This window comes from Benincasa hispida, chromosome 9, assembly GCF_009727055.1.
Source record: "Benincasa hispida cultivar B227 chromosome 9, ASM972705v1, whole genome shotgun sequence".
In the NCBI taxonomy this organism is placed as follows: domain Eukaryota; kingdom Viridiplantae; phylum Streptophyta; class Magnoliopsida; order Cucurbitales; family Cucurbitaceae; genus Benincasa; species Benincasa hispida.
In genome coordinates, this window is record NC_052357.1 from 63,782,762 (window position 1) to 63,798,967 (window position 16,206).

The window sequence follows — 16,206 nt, forward strand, 5'->3', positions numbered from 1 at the left end:
TATAAAACGGTTTATTAGCATTGCTAATGCAGACATTGGTGGTGTCTCAATTCATCTATAACCTTTCAATACTATACAATTCCCACACGTGATGGCCAGCTTCGAAGTTGAACCAAAAATATATGTATGCTTAGAAAATATAGTTGTTGCTTTTTTGTTCTCTCCCGTACTAAAGATTGTTTTCAAAAAATAAAAACACCTTTTAGATAAACTACTTTTGAGATGTTAGTAGACACAATAAGGAGACACTACCTTGGTTCTCTGTCACCATATGCAAGTAACATAAGTGTTCCGCCTTTGAAATGAACAGAATCAATTGTTACTGGAAGCATTGTCTCAGTACCTTTATTCTTCATTACATCTCCACCATCTACAATACCTCTAGCGTGTTGAACCAAGCCAAATTTCAGGTTTTGAACGTACATGCTAAGATGGTACATCAGCTTCTTCCGCACATCTTTAGGAAAATAAGATAAAGCTGATTCTGGGCTTAGTGCCCAGAAAGAAGTAGGCCCAGATGATCCATGCTGATGTTCATGAACTGTTGAAGTTGGTGTTTGAGATGTGTTACACATTTGATCAGAAATTCCATCAAGAATATGATCAGATCCTACAACATCGTCCTTTTTCACGTTGGACTCATCAATGCTGGGAGTAACTGAAAAGGATCTTTTGTCTTTATTTCCCAAGCCTGTAACTGTAGAAATCTGATCATCTATATGGTTCCGAATATCAATATCCCCTTCTTTAAGAGAATGCAATTTTGCATCTAAACTTTGTTTCTCATACTGGACATCTGTATTCGCGATGGAGGAGGCAGCATTAGTTTCATCCACACTTTTGATCAAGTAGGCGTCAAGGTTCACATTATTGAAACTCCTGTGTAATTGTGAAGGCTCAACAAACTTCCCCTCAGATGCACCCTTGAAATAATCCTGAGCTGCCAATGTACTGCGTCTAAGAGTTCTCTTTTTTGCAGTAAAATTATTTACGTATATATCATCTCCGCTTGCCTTCCTCTTTGATTGGCCTTTTATAGGCGATTTCATTACTCTGGACAAGAATTTAAGCCTTGTATTGGGGCTTTTTACATCAAAATACTTCTCTGAATCCGCATGCTTTATTTTATAGTCTACATCTGTATCCATGCAGTGATGTTCCCTCAAATGAACATCATTATCCGTGAAAAAACATGTTTTATAGTTTTCAATATCTATTGTAGGACCTACATCCTCCTTCAAATCGCTACTATCATACAAACCTGAACTCCTGTCAAAAACAACAAAACCCATCTCAGCTGCTTCCCTAGCCGCATCATCCCTATCTTTGGCCCAGAGAGCAGCTGCATCTTCCCTGGCAATTCTCCTGATTTTTGTACGATTGTCAATCCCTTCTTCTGAAGAAGAATGCCTCTGCGAGGTCCCTTCAGATGGAAAGGGTAGCCCCAACCACGTATAATCCCTCTTCTGCACAACTACCACACTTGGATGAGACAATACCACATCAATTATTACCCTCCCTCTCCTCAAACTGGTGAAAGGTAAAACACGAAGTTTCATGGTGGGAACCTCACCGCAAGAAAATTCTTCCCCATCTGGACCAATTGAACATGACTCTAGTGTGATGCTCAAGGGTGTAATACTTCTAACCTTTCCAAAATCAAGATCACGCTGAATACAGTCACTGACTGCTTTGCAAACAGAAGGAAGAAGCTTAGCTTCAACAAAGCCCTTGGCTTTTGTCTGTCCATACCATACCAGTAAGCATATACCAGATACAACAGCAACAAATGCAGAACATCTAATTAAAAACAACCCCTCGTTCCACGCAGGACGCAATAAACTTGATAGAGATTTTGTTTGAACAAAAGGTTCATTGGCACATTTCATCAAAGATTCATGTCTTGGCCTAAGCTTTATACTCAAAGACTTCAAATGCTGCACACAAAAACGCGAAAATCTATCTACTCGAGCATTCCAATCGTTATGCTTTGCACATACGTACTTCTTAGAGTCCCGTTTCAACAATCGGCCTCGACGCAAATAAACAAACTTCCCATTCTTTATACAATGCAATGAGCTATGAAGTGGAGTCCCAAAGAAAGAAGAATCAAGTTTCACGTTCATTATCCTCCTAGTCTCGCTCAAACCAAAAACAATTCATCTGTGGGGGACCAAGAAGCAGGTCTCAGTCCCCTGACAATTCAAACTATCAGCAATACCCCAGGCATAGAATAGAATCGATCATCTACCAATTTCAACATGAACCAAGCTATTTATGTTTCACCGAACCAACAAAAATACCAAATCATCAATTAGAAGCAAAAACAATTAGACCCAATATGAGAATCAGATAACCCTGGTAGCTCAAAATCCTGAGTCCCAAATTAGTAGACAAATAACAACCTCTCAATCATTCGCAACAAAACACTTTCCAACACCCATTTCAAAAGAAAAACGTAAGAATAAACAATCAGCTGGAGACGCCAACACTTTCCAGTCGAACGTATGTGCCTAACTGCATGGCTTAGAAAGAAAAACACATGGAAACTGGGATGAAGGTAGAACCTGTAGCGATTGAGCAATGCGTTTCTGAGAAATTTGAAGACGAAATGAATCAAAGCGGAAGAATTGGAAATTATTGGGCAAGTGTCAGCTCATTCAGCAACGATTTTGTCTTTGCTTGTAGAGAGAGAGAGATTACGTCACTGTGAGCCGCGGGTTCTCTTACGCCCACCCCACATACCGCGAATCCAATTTTGGAACGCGGGTGGGTGTATTTAGAAGTTTCAAGCATTTTAGCCGATAAAGTTCCGTTTTTTATTTTTGGGAAAATTAACTTTTTAGTTTCCGGAAGAATATGTGTATTTCGTTTCTAAATCTTAAAAAATTCTCTTTTTAATCTTAAATTTAGAAAAATAAGTCTATTTGGTATCTTAATTTTTAAGATACTCCTTTTTAATCTCAAATTTATAAAAATAGATTTTAAAAATTGATGAAATATTCTTTTTGTTTAATTTTTTAAAGATATGGTGTTTAAAATTAGAAATAAAAAGTTAAAAGAAAAATTATTCTTTTCATTTATTCATAATAATAGTATAAAGTTATTTAAGAAATTTTTTAAATCTATTTTTAAAAATTTGAAGATTAAAAAGTACATTTTAAAAATTTAGGGATCAAATGAGTCTATTCTTATAAATTTTGGGACTAAAAAGATACATTTTTAAAACCGAAGGATCAAACACATATTCTTCGAGGATCAAAAAGGTAATTTTTCTAATATTTTTTATTTTTTTAAATAATGTTATTTTAATACATATTAACAAAAACAATGTTAGGTGTATAATATTGACCAAAATAGGTTTTTTAATCGTGTACCCGATACTGCACGCGCAGACTGCCAATGTGGCAGTCATGCAGCGTTGACCGAGGTAATCGTGGACCGGGTCCACGATTACCCTAAGTCGTGTACCGGGTATACGTGATCCCTTAAACGGCCGCAGCCCTTCTTTTTCCCATCCGAAAGCTTTTTCTCTTTTCTTCCTCCCCATTACCGTCGGTCACCAAATCCACCATCGTACGCCATCTTTACGATTACCTTTTTCTCCTCTCTTATTGCTTTTTTTTCTTTAATTTTTCCCAATATATGTATTTGTTTATGAAAATGAGGATCAACCACCTTTCGAGGAAAAGGCGGGGCACACATCGCTTTCTTCTTCAATCTCTCATCTGGATAAAGGCCTATTCCTCGCCAGGACTGGACAATTCTCTTCTTTTTAGGGGGGCAGTTGATAGAGAGTTAGCAAAATGCACGGGTAGGCCCCTTTGACCCTTTAGGAGGAAAGGGAGTTAGCTGTTACGGACGGACCCAAAAAGAAGAGATGAGGGTTCACCACCAGTCAATAAAGGATATATATATATATATATCAATTTGTTTGCATTTTGGCTGAATTAAATATATAGTTTATGGATCCATGATTTAAATGTATAATCTTTATAATATGATACCCAAGAAATTGGATTTTGTTGGGCTGGTTTTTTTTTTTTTTTTTTTTTATGATTTTGTTGCCCTATTTGTTTCGTTGATTTAAGAAAATATATGTATTTGGGGTTTGAATATATATGTATTTGTTTTTTATTTAGGTTGATTTAAATATATAATCTTTAGATTTTATATGTTGAACCTAAAAATTGGATTTATTGGCTGGGTTTTTTGTTGAGTTGGTTTAAGAAAATATTTGGATTTCTTATAAATGAATAAATAAATTTTTTTGTCGTATTAACATACTTTTTTGTCAACTATAACCGTTGAAAAAATCATAATAAATATGTCGATGAATCTTTTAAAATTTAGTCATTATTGAACCTGAAAATGATGGAAATAGTGATATTGATTTTAATCTTGATGAATTATTTGGAAATGATAGGAGTGGTGAACGTGATCTCGAGTTGGTACCATATGTTCACCTAAATAGATTGGGAAATTACTAATTCAACACGTGAATGAGGGTCAACTTTGGAGAAAATTAATATATGTATAGATAATTATAGTTTAATACATAAATATTATTTAATACTAAAGAAGATTTTGCTGTAAAAAAATAATGTGTGATAAAACACTATGAGATTATTGTAGTGTAGTCAAATTAAGATATTTGGTATGTCAGATGCAAATAGTGGAAGAATGGTCGTGATTTGAGGTTACGGGCATGTCGGCATAAAACTCATGGGATGTTTGAAATCACCAGACTTGAAGAGGAACACCCGTGTTTGTTTTCATAATTGACATAGGACCATTCACAACTTGATTCAAATTTTACGAGTATCGAAATCCAAAATTTGGTTAGAGTTGATATTGGGATACTTGTTGTCCTACTCTAATAAGCAATTAAAAAACAATATGGCTATATTGTTAATTATAAATGGGTGTGGCAAGCCAAGAGAAAAGCAATTTTGTGTTTGGTCATTGGAATAAATCATATTTAGAGCACCACAAATCTAGTTACAGACCCCAGGTCGTTGTCCACTTAGTGTCCGGTATTATTTTATTTATATATTTATTTCATTATCAGTTTATGTAATAATATAAATTATTTATATTTAAAAAAAAAAAAGTTTGAGTGGTGTATTAACTGCCTCTGAACAAGCAACAAATATGTCGCTAGTATACCAAAAAATATTGACAATGATGCACGATCAGGTAACAAATGTATATATAAATGAATATTTAAAACATTTTGGATGTATAACTATTTTTTATTTTTTTTTTAAAAAAAGTAGAGTGGCATCATCCAGGTCGTGTGTTAAGATAGCTCGGTTTGCGACAAACGATACCTTCGTTGTGCTATTTGAGAGGTAAGCACGACCAAGACTGACGTCAAATTCATGCGGAATATATATCCTACTGATATGGACGACGTGATCGTTGTGCACGGGGAGAAATAACAAATGGGCCAACTATATCAGATGACTACTTTTCCTGATACGATTTAATCACGAGGCGATTTATCACACCTGACAACGCTTAATATTACTGCATGGTAAGAGATTTAAAAATCGAAAATTTTCCAAATATATGATATGAATATTGTTTAATATTTATTTTTTTTATCGTACAAAATATTTTTATATGTATCACCAAACATTGGTCAACATAGAAAGTATTATTCAACAAATAATACGACTCAATGTTGCTGACGCTGATCAAAGACGTATTCGTTGTAGATGACAACGACGATAGGGTGAAGCTAATTTAGAGGCATGCGAAGACGACCCCATGTGGGGTAAGGGTCATCGTCTTTAAACTTCATGTGAACTATTATTTTCAAATTAAATAACTAATCGTAAATCTTCTTTAGTATTATGACATTTTTTTTAAAAAAAATAAATGTGTGCAGAATAATTATGTTTTCATTGTAGATTAAATATATAATTAAGTTTAATAATGGAGGAATTTGTGGACCCAGTCCACAAGTCTTAATATTGTTGGACATTTTCGATTAAAAATATGATTAGGCAATCGATTTTTTTTTTTAAGAAACAAACCATGGACCTGGTCCACGATTACGGTAATCATGGACTCGGTCCACGAGTCTCTATTCGACCAGTCAACCAATTGAGCTGTGGTGCTGAATGGATTAAAGGTTAATCATGCGTACACAATTTTCCTTCATACCAAAACTATCATATTTTTGTCAATACTTTTTATTCTCACATATTTTTAAAAATATTTTCCCATGTACCTCATTTTTGTCAATAATTTAAAAATCCACGATATTTTTTAACTTATCAAATATTTTCTCTCTCTCTCTCTCTTTTTTTTCATTTCCTTTTACCCTTTTGGGCCAGAAGTTATTTCTAGCCGAAAATAGTTGTCTACGAAAAAATTGTTTTGGAATGTAAACGGCCACGTGTGCAAAAATACAATATATACGGATAATAAAAACCCAAATAGAGAAACAACAGTCGAACAAGCTTTACCCTCAAACACTTGTTGATCAAGAAGAAGGCTGGACACCAAAACGATTAGGCTCTTTTACTTAAAAATTTGCATCTAATCAAATTTTGGGATATTAATTTTGACCAAAAGCTTGTTAGGTTGTATTAATTTGGACCTATAACTTTCAATTTCGACCGTCAACTTATATAATTGTTGTAATTTTAATCAAATTTTAAAAAAATTACAATCTTAATCTTCGAAAAAGTTTTTCACTCAAAGTATTATTAAATAAATATAAAGCTGGTTCCTATGCGTTTGATAAACTATAAGGCATATGAAATTGGTGAATATTTATTTTTTAGGGAAAAATAAAATGAGTTATTTTTTATGTAATTAATTACTATACTCGAGAATGTAATTTGATGGTTAGTTTGTACATAGGTCCGACTTAAATTTATGTAGACTTGACTTTATTGAAATTAATGAGTTTGTGAATGTTTTTACATTATTTTTTTGTTCAAATAAGTTGGTGAATCAACAAAATTGAGTTGGAACTAAACTTGTCACGGTTATATAAGTTTAAGGTCAAATTTAATAAAATTTAAATTTGTTGTCCAAATTAGTACAACGAATACAAGTTTAGGATCAAAATTCATATTTTTCCTGAAAATTTAGTTAGACGACGATATCTGTCTCTATGATTTGAAAAAAAGGTAGATTCCAATCTCAGTGGTTTGGACGTCGAGGGTATTGTCAAAATTTTAAAACTACTCATAGTATTTTATCAAATCATAAAAATAAATTTACAATTTTTAGGATCACATATACTTAGTTCTAACATTTTTCTCAAGACTTAGCCAATGGAACCATGAAAGTCTTATTCTATCCACTAGTCCTATGTCATGAAGACTTTGCTAGGAATGGCAAGATTGCATTAAATGTATCCATTTACAGCTCTACGATAAATTTAGTTATATTAGAATTAAACCACAATGTTCACCAACAATCATAATATTAGATTTTTTAACTTTCATTGTACAAGTGAACAAATACTTGCATTGCGATACAAGCAAAGTGTTGAGTGAGCGTGAATGATGGTTTTTTTTTACTCGATCTCTGTCTAAAGTTTACTATATTCCTTCATATAGTACTTATGAAGGAGTATAACTTGAAAGAATTAATATATACGAGATTAGTTAAAGAGAACAATCATTTATCTATTTCATTTCTAGTTCAATAGATGAAAAAGAATGAGGATTGAAATCTCTCTAACCGTCTGGTTGAAGACATGTTTGAAATAATTGAACAATATTAAATTAGTAACACAATCATATAAAATGACATTAACACTCAAGATGTATAAAAGCTAAAAGGAAAATGTTCAACCATAAAATATACAAGTAACTAGTTAAGTAGGAATGTCTTCTATTGATGCAATAGGTTAAATACAATTACCACATGTTTATGGCAAAAAATCAACTTAGATAAAATTGATGTAAAAAGATCAAGCCAAGACAACGGTTGGTCACAAAAAAGTTTGTCATTGTTACATGTGTATGTACTCAAAGTATGTTTATACATCTCCCCAAATCGTTGTAAAAAATGGACATAATTCAACAATTGACATATATTTTCTTTAATTTAGAAAAAAAACCGATGAAACATGACACGCACAAAGTGATATGAACCGTCCATGACACCAAATTGTTACTTATATTTTACTGTTCTCCAATCTCATCTTCTCGAGATATTAAATAAGAGTATTTTTACCATTTCACTACGAGCTATGATGCAAGACTTTTTGAAATGTTCAAACCTTGAGCAATGAACTTGTTCAAGAAAAAAAAAATGGTGTCTAACCCAATGAATCAGCTGGATTCTCCCATTTCCTTCATATCCTACGGTAGTGTGGTGTTGGATAGGCTCATAATACACGTAGAGTAGTATTGTGTAGGCATGGCAAAATCACAGGCTTGCACCAAAAAAATATTGTTTATCAAGTGCAGAGGGAGTTCAATTTTTTATAGAAATCAAATAAACCAAGATTTCAATCTAATTTTTTTTCTCGGAACAGTAAGAATAAAAAGCCAAACCCAAATCTAAAACTGAATAAAAAGCCAATCCCAAATCTAAAATGCAATTTGGAATAAGAGAATTCTCATAGATATATCTAAAAAAACAATTCAAAAATACACATTTTCAAATATAATTTTTATACCATCAAAATTGATCTTTAATATTTAAATTTACATTTTCAAATGTAATTTTTATACCATCAAAATTGATCTTGAAAATGTGATATATTAAGTATTTAAATTAAAAAAATCAATTCATTTTTTTTTAAATAAAGTATTTGACAATCACTCAAAATAACATTTGAAGTATATTTTAAAGGGTTATAATCAAAAGTGTTTAAATAAAAGTGAACTTTTTTAAAAAATATTTCTTTAATCATCCAAATAGGTCCTAAAACCATGTTGTAGGGTGATTTTGAAAACGAAAGATGATTTAAACCATTAATCACTACCAAGCATCATCACTAAATACAAGATAATCTATGCATAAGACTATTTAGAGTGTTGAGATGATATAAGATGTGGAGAGCTCTGATGTCTGAAGAGTTCTGATAAAAAAATGAATAATGAATGATCGAGAATGTTCAAGCACTAACATGTCATACGATACACGAAAGAAAAATGACGGTGAGATACAAAACACGTTCAAAAAATAGACTCACAATTAAAGTCGGTGAAATAGATTAATAGACCCCCAAACATCGAGATGATATAAGATATGGAGATATATCATTTCATGTTAGATCTCCAAACAGTCCTATGATGTCCTGTCAAGGGGTTCTCGAGTCAAGGTGTATGATGGCTAGGGGTCACAAAAAAATGGTTGAAACAAGAAGAAAATGTGAGGGAAAACAAGACAAAAGCAGCTGCCATTTAAACACAAGGCAGGCAGGTTGACTTGAAACTCATAGTCGATCTCTTTATATCTGTTCGTGGATGTTATCTAAAAATATTTTATTAACCTTTCAGAATCCAACATCATCAACATATATTATAAAATAGTTGACTTTAAATAATACATCATAATTTCTCACCTCTGTGACGTTAAGTAAATCAACGACTAGACAGAATCCAATCATCTCAGCTTATAATAATTCTAACCTCCCATCACTATCCAATTGCTTCAGGTGGATAATTCTAAACAAAAGTACCCAAGAGAATTAGATCATAGCACATTCATAAACGTTAAACAAATATCCAGCAATCCTAGACGATAAAATACCTTTGAGCTCTATGGATCAGTGTTCACGGAAAGAAATTGGAGTTTTGAAAATCGACACAATCACGAACAAGGTCTGTTCTATAAGTTGTACTGTCTTGGAGTTCAAAAGAGAATATCGACACAATCAAAAGACAGATTTTGTAACTAGAGCTACAAGACAAACCTAGATATTTTAAAGAGTAGAGACATGGAAAAACAGAATTGGGAGACAAATGATGAACCACAAGGGATCCAGAAAAGAAAAGGGCGAAAATTCCCCGAATCCATTTTAATACAACTAATGCCACTGTCCACAAAAACCAGATTTGAGAGCCCAGAGAGATTATTCTGCATTGCTTATACAAACAATGAGAAACATATGTCCAGTTATAGACGGAAAGAAGAAAAAACAAGGGCACTTTTTACCGCACAGGCTGTTGGTTGTAATGGTTCTTATCTTTCTTTTTTGCGGCTGCAAGTCTCGCGCTCCTCGCTGCAGCCTCAACGGCGGCAGCTTTGGCAGCAGAGTCCATCTCTTTGTTAGATTTCTTCTTCTTTATAGATGTCACCTTCTTAAGCCGCTCCTTCACATCAACTGCCGATGCATCTTCCTCCGCATCACCATTCCCAGCAAGTTCATCTGGCACGGTGTTAACGTCAGAATTGTTCCGCTGATCCTGATCTTTGACCTCCTTCTTCTCCTTCTTCTTTTTCTTCTTAGCACTTTTGGACTCTGAAGGGGCATTTTCCTTCTTTACACCATCTCCATTGGATTCTCCATCTCTCTTTTCTTGCACATCTAGAAATGCCAAATAAAACAAAAAACAAAAGACTTCGTAAGACATGCTCGGCAACCTCCTCCATTAGTAAAGAATCCGTAATCAATTATATACATTTGCCTGTATTCAATCCATAAAGTTCCCAATGCTTGAATAACAACGAGAAGAATGAAGATGTTTCCAAAAAAAAAAAAGGACTGGAGAAGACCATAGGAGGACATTGTCACAATCATCTAACGCAATGACTATGAATGGAAGGGTATTCACACTCTAAATATGAAGCCCTCGTCACAATAGGAACAAATCCAGCAGTTGACTGTCAATGGTAGACAAACAAGGAGTTAACAATGCCACAATTCCGTCAAGATATTTGTAGGGCTTCATACCCACATCTGTGCTACAATGACCAATTAGTGTGATGTATGAACAAAGACAAAATTCCTATTGCCATTTGAAACAAAACTTTCACAAGAGCATATGGTGGAGTGGAGCTAGAGCTAAACTTTTAGAACGATAAACATGGAAAGACAAATGGGGGAAGCAAAAATAGCAGTGCAAGGATTGAAACACAAAAGTGGTATTACCACGCGACTCGTCTTGACTGTTGCTGTCTTTCTGGCTTACTCCAAAATCAGCCAGAAGGGCATCGAGTTCAGCAAGTTCCTTCTTCTTCCTTTCCTTCTTGGAAAGTTGCCTCTCGGCCTCCTTTGGTGCCACAGAGGCTTCAGGAGCCTTCTTCACAGCTGGCTCAGGATGCACAGGAACCTCTGGTTCATGCTCATGCTCATGCTCATTTTCATGCTCATCCTCAAGCTCATAATCAACTTCATCAAGGATGTCATCTTCACTCTCACTCTCCTACAATCAGATACCCGTACTCAGCAGGACTTTCCCAGCAATAAATAAGAAAGTACTTATGAGGCACACCCAGGCACATTTCTCACATATTTTATTCAACAGGATAGCATGTAGAGATATTGCAAGGCCTCTCCCATGCATCTATGAATGAATACTACGACGCATAAAACTATGAGGTTTCAACGAAAATAAATATTGCCATCAAAATATGACAAGCACAATAAAACACACCTGTTATGCCTTTAGTCGTTATAAAAGCATAATCAACCTAAAATATTATACAGGACAATGTGCATTACAGCCAGCCAACCCACTCAATCAATTTCAGCATGAACAGAAACATCAGACGAATCGCAATGGATACTTGAGTAATGGAAATTAAGTTTGTTCCTTCCACTTCACATCTTTCCTGCATATGTTATGAGTCCTATGACGCCGCTCTTAACCAAACATAGTAGCTACATGGTGGACAGAAAATGGCACCCAAGTATACTTTGAGGGCCATTCTCGTGACCAATTATTTATTATTTTTTTTAAAAAAAGGTATGAATTAGTCTTCTTCCTCGTATAACCAGCCAATAAACGATAAATTAACATAGATACAGATACACAAGTCAGTGAATTTATCAGCATGGTTCACGAGATAAAAGTAATTGTCCACACCTCTACATTGCTCGGCCTCTCCTTGCTCTCGTGAGCCTCCGAGGAGCCCCACACAGCCTGCGGCGGAGCAGTCGTGGCATAGTAATCGTCATCGTCTTCATCATCCACATCGGCCCATGATTTTGAAGTTAATGGAGCGGGTGCCCAAAAAACTTGAGGTTCAGGTTCCTTAGGCTGGGATGACTGAGACTTAGATGACCCTTTATTCTTGCGTTCCTTGTCGGACTTCTTCTTCTTCCTGAGAGTTTCGAGGGCAGCAAAAACATTGGTGTTGTTGATAACCAAAGAACCCTCGTCCCTCCTGCTTCCACCACCGACCATTTTCAGATAAAAAAACAGATCAACCAAAACGACGCAAAAACAATGAAATCGTAAAAACGAAGGTCGGATTCTAAAATTCCTCAAAGTACAAGAATTTTATTGACGAAACCAAATCTCCGGGCAGCGAACTGAAATCAGACAACGCCCAATCAAGTCCGACGAAGAGTAAAAAAAAAAAAAAAAAAACAAAACCGATGCAAATTTCTCGATTGATAGATCAAAGATTTGCGACAGATTTGAAGGCGAGGCAAACAGAAAATTAGGGTTTCGGATTCTGCACAAGTTGAAGATGAAAGATTAACAAAGAAAACTACTAAACAACAAGAAATTGAGGATTTTATGAATTCTATGATAGAAGCGGAAGAAAAATCGATGGATTATACGTGAAACGAAGAGGGAAAATGGATAGTGTAGGGCAAAACGGAGGAGACGATAACGTAATGGGAGAAAGAAAGAAGAAAGAGGAGACTTTATAGGGGTGAGTTTTCGAAAAAAGGGCTTGAATTTTGTTGAATTTGCAGTTAGGGCAAAATCTGGTTTTATTTCTTTATTTCTTTATTATTATTATTATTAATTCTGAATTTTCTTGAAATTGCCAAAGGCGGTGCCCGTGTTGTTGATCTGTCACTACAAATTTTTTCATCATGAATACGCCGCCGTTTTTGATCCTTAAATTTTTTAAACATATTTCTTTAGTCTTTGATGTTGTAGAATAAGTGCATTTAGTCCATAAATTTTTAAAATGTATATTTTTAGTCACGTAGTTTTTAAAAATAAGTTTAAAAGATCCCTGAATTATGGGATAAATTTTTAAAATGTATATTTTAGTCACGTAGTTTTAAAAATAAGTTTAAAAGATCCCTGAATTATTATTTTTAAAAAATGAAAGAATTTTATAATGCCTCATGGGCTAAGAACGAGTAACATCTGATTCAACCATAATGAAAAACGGGTTGGAAAATCTCATGCCCAAATACTATCCTTAAGGTTAGCACTAGCCTCCTTTGCTAAGGCATCAACTAACCTATTACATATACGATTTACAAAGAGAAAGGAGATGTAAGTAAACCCTTGTTCAGTGACAAAATTTCATCGATACATCTTCTAATCTATTCAAAGCCAAATGCCCATTGTTTATGAGATTTACAGTCAGAAGGCAGTCTCATTCGACTCGAAGGTTAGGAATACCAAGTGATCGGTAGTTTAAAAATAATTTTAGAGAATAGGTAATTCTAAAAAATGTTATAGAAATTACAAAAATATGTGTAAAAAATGATTTTAGCGAGAATAGGTAATTAAGAAAAAACAATTTTTAATTTAAAATAGTAATAATAAATGAATGCATGGACTTTTTAAACATATTTTTAAAAATTCAATAACTAGATAGGTATATTTTGAAAATTTGGGAACCAAATGAACATATTCTTAAAAAACTCAATTACTAAAAAGATATGTTTGAAAACTTAGATACCAAACACGTGTTCTTCGAAATTTGAGGATCGAAGAGGTAATTTTGTTTTCTTTTTCTTTTGGGGTGGTCAGATTTTAAGATTACAATGATAATTGATAATGCACGTTTCTTACCATTATGTTGAATTTAAAATATGTTGATTTTTTTTCTCCATAACATTATTATCTTAGCCTTTTTTTCCTTTATATATTTGATGGATTGTAATTCTAGTTGAATTCATTTTATATAAAGCAAATTATGAGTGGTGGGGTGGATGGAGAGGTCCAATTTATGTGTATTGAATTATGAGGCAACATTTAAATTAATAGTGGTATCAATTTTTAACTTTTAACTTTTATAAAATAAATTAATAAATATATATATCTTAATTTTGATTTATAAATATCTTTCACTTGACTATATTTAAAATCAACTCAAGATTGTCTAATCAATTTATTCTTTCTCAAATCTCTGACCAATTTAATCCAAATAGTTTGTGTAATTGTTGCTAAATAATGGAGGAAAAATAGAAGAATATGATAATATAGAAATTCACTCACATGAAAGAAAACTCGCTTCTATTGATTTAAGGCCACTTTTATAGAAGGTATATTGCAATAAATGAAATGTAATTTGAAAAATGTGACCTATTTTTACATTTATTAGTGTTTACAAGCGTTATGCATCTTATACTGACAAGTAGACTTCAGTTGAAAATTCATAATCAAGTAATGTAATATGAATGACGAGCGTGAGGTGATTGATTGAATTGTGTCAAAAAATTACGTCGTATCGTGATCATTAACGTTACCATTATAGTTATAGTTATGGTTACCAATATTGTTATTGTTTCATATAAGAAAATCCATGAATTTTGACATATTTACTGTTACCGTTGTCATTATTGTTACGGTTTGGCTTTCAAAGGTAAAGATAACCATAATGATAACAGTAAAATTGACAAATTTCTTAATTTTAAGTAAATGTAATAAAAAACAATCTAATTACATTTGTAATTAAGACCCATTATGATTGATCTATTAATGGAATTCAATTACGATTAGACCAATTTTCATTACGAATTGATAAACAAACGTAGCCTGCTTTCAATAGTTTTCTCTAGTATGGTGTTGATCCACACATTAGATAAATCTATCCACTTAGGCTTTGGTTTATAAAATTATACAAGTTACGAGATTCGTGAATACAAATAGATTCATCTTTGTATTTTATCATGTTCAACAATTATGGTCCCAAAACTCTAGTTTCACAATGTTTCAGTTGATAACCATCTGGATTTAAAATCGTCATTGTTTTCTCGCAACCTCTTATTTATGAATCATGTTTTTATTTTTCTTATGTAAAACATTTAAATTCTTATTCAAATTAAAGAAAATAGAAATGAAAACACTCCTAAAATGTAGAAAACGGAATATAGAAACTTTATTTGTTTAATAAATAAAATTATATTAATTATATATTTAAAATAATAATTATTATTATCATTAAAAAAAATAGTAAGTGAAATTGGTCTCCGTAGACTTCATTTTCTTAAGAGAAAAAAACCAAATAATTAATGGGTCATTTGATAGTCATTTGATTATTAAGAATTGTGTTTGTTTTCTTACGACTTATTTACAAGATTTTCATATTTCTTAATAAAACATCTATGGTGCATTTGACCTGCAGAGTTTAATTGAGGTGAGTTGGTGATTATCACATAGAAAATTATATTATCCGTGGAATTAGATCGTTTGTGTGTTGAGGTACTAAATTGTGTTGTGTTAAAGTTGGAATTTTTGTGTTTTGGGGGTAAAATTGAGTTGAATTGAGTTGTGTATCTGGTGCAGTTTTTTTCTAAATGAAATCGATTTTGTCTTGGACTTTTTTTTGGGGGGCTTATTTTCTAATTTCCAACTACACATATTTTCTAAAATTTGTAACACTAAAAAATACTTGATTTTTTTCTTATTCTTAAAACATAACTCCTACAAAATAAACATACACAAATTTTGAATTCAAATTTTTAACACTAAATTACATAACATATATTTTTTTTTCCATTACTAAATACCAAACATATTCCATAGAAAAGGAAACTTTTCGCAACTACTTAATCCTCAATCATGAACAAAGAAGAAACTTAAGAGTTGAACAACATGTTTTTCCTTCTTGAAAATGTAACATATTTTCACCACACAATTTAAAAAACAGTAGTATTTGTGTCCCAAAAAACATGTCATATTCCAATAAACTGAACATTTTCTCTAGTCGTAAACTCTCGATTAGTTTTAACTTAACCATAAATGTTAATTTAAAAAACAAAAAAACATAAAACCAATTCTCATCTTGTTTTTTTTGCCATATGTGAAATATGAATTTCAATTTTTATGGTTAGTGACTTTTTTTCCATTTTTTGTG

General features: G+C 32.9%; 2 protein-coding genes across 3 annotated transcripts in view; both read right to left on the minus strand.

Moving 5' to 3' along the window:
• Window positions 1–2,758, minus strand: part of LOC120085699 (protein TIC236, chloroplastic) — a 41,670-nt gene extending 38,912 nt beyond the window's left edge. For both annotated transcript variants that reach the window (XM_039041845.1, XM_039041844.1), the window contains exon 1: window positions 253–2,758. In XM_039041845.1, the coding sequence (XP_038897773.1) occupies window positions 253–2,126 (1,874 nt within the window). In that variant the 5' untranslated portion in view covers window positions 2,127–2,758. The remainder of the gene's footprint in view (window positions 1–252) is intronic.
• Window positions 2,759–9,794: 7,036 nt separating this feature from the next.
• LOC120086093 (chromatin assembly factor 1 subunit A) lies at window positions 9,795–12,802 on the minus strand. Its single transcript, XM_039042535.1, has 3 exons — window positions 12,015–12,802; window positions 11,078–11,351; window positions 9,795–10,513 (listed from the first exon to the last, which is right to left on the minus strand). The coding sequence occupies exons 1-3, from the start codon at window positions 12,333–12,335 to the stop codon at window positions 10,137–10,139; spliced, it is 972 nt and encodes a 323-aa protein (XP_038898463.1). The 5' UTR covers window positions 12,336–12,802; the 3' UTR covers window positions 9,795–10,136.
• Window positions 12,803–16,206: the final 3,404 nt, after the last annotated feature.